Below are 2,398 nucleotides of genomic sequence, written 5' to 3' on the forward strand. Positions count from 1 at the left end.
TTTTTAGGGTTTCTAGTTTGTTAGGAAATTTCAATTAGGCAATAAATAAATAATAATAATAATAATAAATAAAAACAAAAACAAAAACCCCAAAATATTAGACTTTTTTTTAAAATCAACTAATTAATGTAATAGGGTTTTAACTTTTTTTTAGTAATGCGTGTAGGGATGAGGCTCACACCCTGTTGGTAGAAATAAGGTTTTAACTACAAATGGAAGAAGATTATGGTTTCAATTAAGGAAACATGTAAGTAAATAATATAAACTAAAAAAAATAATGGAAAACATAATCAAATTGAATAAGAATATTTAAGGAAAGAAAATCTAAAATAAAATAATAGTATATTAAAAGGTGTGTATATATATATTATTGAAGATGGATAAATATTTAGTATCTTGGTATATTTTTTTAACCATTTATTATCAAGGTTCAAAATTTTATAAAAACTAATCTAACCTCAATCAAATTCAAACTCGAGTGTAATATAAAATGCAAGTCCCATTATATTATAGCTATAAAAAAAAGTGATATTTTTAATAGTACATAGGAAATTTCTCGAAATAAAATTGATTTAGCAGAGATTTTATTCTCATTACAATGAAAAAAAATTCAAAATTGATAAAAAAAAATTGGAAAAGAAATTGTGCGAATAATTTAAAAACTAAAGGCAAAAGCATTAACCGAAAACAGCAGTAAATAATAATACCTTTGGAAATAATAATAATAATAATGACAGCAATAAATAATAAATAACCAGAAAATCTAATCGTATAAAATTAAAAAGATTTTAAAGATTCTGGCGAATATCTGTGTAATTATCTTCTTAAAACGGTATTCTTTTTCTTCATACCGTTTTTTAGGAGCATTTACCGCATCGTCTACCTCTGTGCGGAGTGCGGCGGATCAGATTGATTTGGTCCGATGGACGAGAGCCGTGTACGGTGGTCCGATCTGCCTCCTGAGCTTTGGACGGCCATCGGAAAGCGCCTTGATTCATTCATCGACGTCCTCCGATGTCGCAGCGTGTGCCGATCTTGGCGTGGCTTTGTTCCTCCTTTGAACGCCGTTTCTCCACTTCTACCGCTCCATGTCCCTACTCCGCCGCTCAACGACGGTGATCTTCCAGTCGACGGTGCTGTACTCATTCGAGAGATAGTCTATCGCCTCAGTCCCCTGCACCAAATTTCTAACTCTGCGACGGAGGGCTGGCTTGCGATGGTGAGGATTACAAAGCGCGGTAAAATGCGCTTTATACGTCCGCTTCATTGGAGCTACGATAGATACCGATACGATGCCCTTTGGAAGGAAGTGAACTTGTTGGACTTTCGAATTCATGAAGTATCTACATCATATTGGCTTCTATCCACTGATTGCCATTCTCATGTCTCTGGAATTGAGAAGGTCGTGATGGTTCCTGATTCTCCTTGGATCGACGTGCAGGACTGTACGGTTTTAGCAATTCGCAGTGACAGAAAGTTAGGGTTCGTTAAATTGAGGCCGGATGGCGAATGGACGCTGATTGAAGAACAGAATAATAATAATCTCAACTGCTGCGACGATGTGATTGCGTGGAAAGGACAATTTTATGCCATTGATAAAAGCGGAGCAGTTTTCAGAATCGATTCAGATTCGATGAAATTGAAACAAATTTCTCCTCCATTGTGTGGTTCCGGTGACCACAAGTATCTGGTGGAGGGTGGTGGCGGCGGCGAACTTTATGTGGTGGATCAATTCAAACCAAGTCGACCAGGAGATTCCGAAGCAGCTGATTTCAAAGTATACAGAGTGGATTTAGATGGATTGGTAGAGGTGAGGAATTTAGGGGATGAAGCGTTGGTTTTGGGGTACGAAGAGGCCAGTTTCTCAGTTTCAGCCTCAGATTTTAAAGGAATTGTTGAAGGAAATTGCTTATATTAACCTAGAGCTTCAATAGGAATGCTCAGCTCTATTATTCATGTGTTCCATCTTCAGCAAAGGATTTTGAAATCTATGAACGACGAAATAATTTTCAGGCCACCGCCGATGCTGCTCAATCTCGATGCCCCAAATCCCTACGATAGTCGCTTCTCCTACAATGTTCAGTAGCTTTTCTTTCTTTATTTTTTAAAATCCTTCTCAAGTTTATTTTTCCGTCAATGATTTTATTTTTTCATCCGATGTTCCTCTTTTTTTCTTCTTCTTTTTTTTTTTTTTGCCGTTTGTGTTTTTTTTAAGCCTATTTTTTGTAAAAGTAAATTCCATAATAAATAGATAATATATTTTCAAAAAATATCTGTGTCTATTATTCATTTATTACTTAGTTTTTTTATATTTTGAGATATATGGTTTTAAAGAGAGGTCTTAGGCATTTATATAAACTAGTATGCGTACAAATCCAAGAAATTTTTTAATTTAATT

At 34.9% G+C, this 2,398-nt stretch overlaps 1 protein-coding gene across 1 annotated transcript; it reads left to right on the forward strand.

The window, feature by feature from the left end:
- Positions 1–880: 880 nt before the first annotated feature.
- On the forward strand, positions 881–2,174 carry LOC148209188 (putative F-box protein At1g65770). Its single transcript, XM_088117947.1, has one exon. The coding sequence runs from the start codon at positions 923–925 to the stop codon at positions 1,916–1,918; it is 996 nt and encodes a 331-aa protein (XP_087974073.1). The 5' UTR covers positions 881–922; the 3' UTR covers positions 1,919–2,174.
- The last annotated feature ends 224 nt before the right edge of the window (positions 2,175–2,398 follow it).

The sequence above is a fragment of the Momordica charantia genome (assembly GCF_013281855.1).
Source record: "Momordica charantia cultivar OHB3-1 chromosome 9 unlocalized genomic scaffold, Mcharantia_2.0 BLBB01000009.1, whole genome shotgun sequence".
Taxonomy (NCBI): Eukaryota; Viridiplantae; Streptophyta; class Magnoliopsida; order Cucurbitales; family Cucurbitaceae; genus Momordica; species Momordica charantia.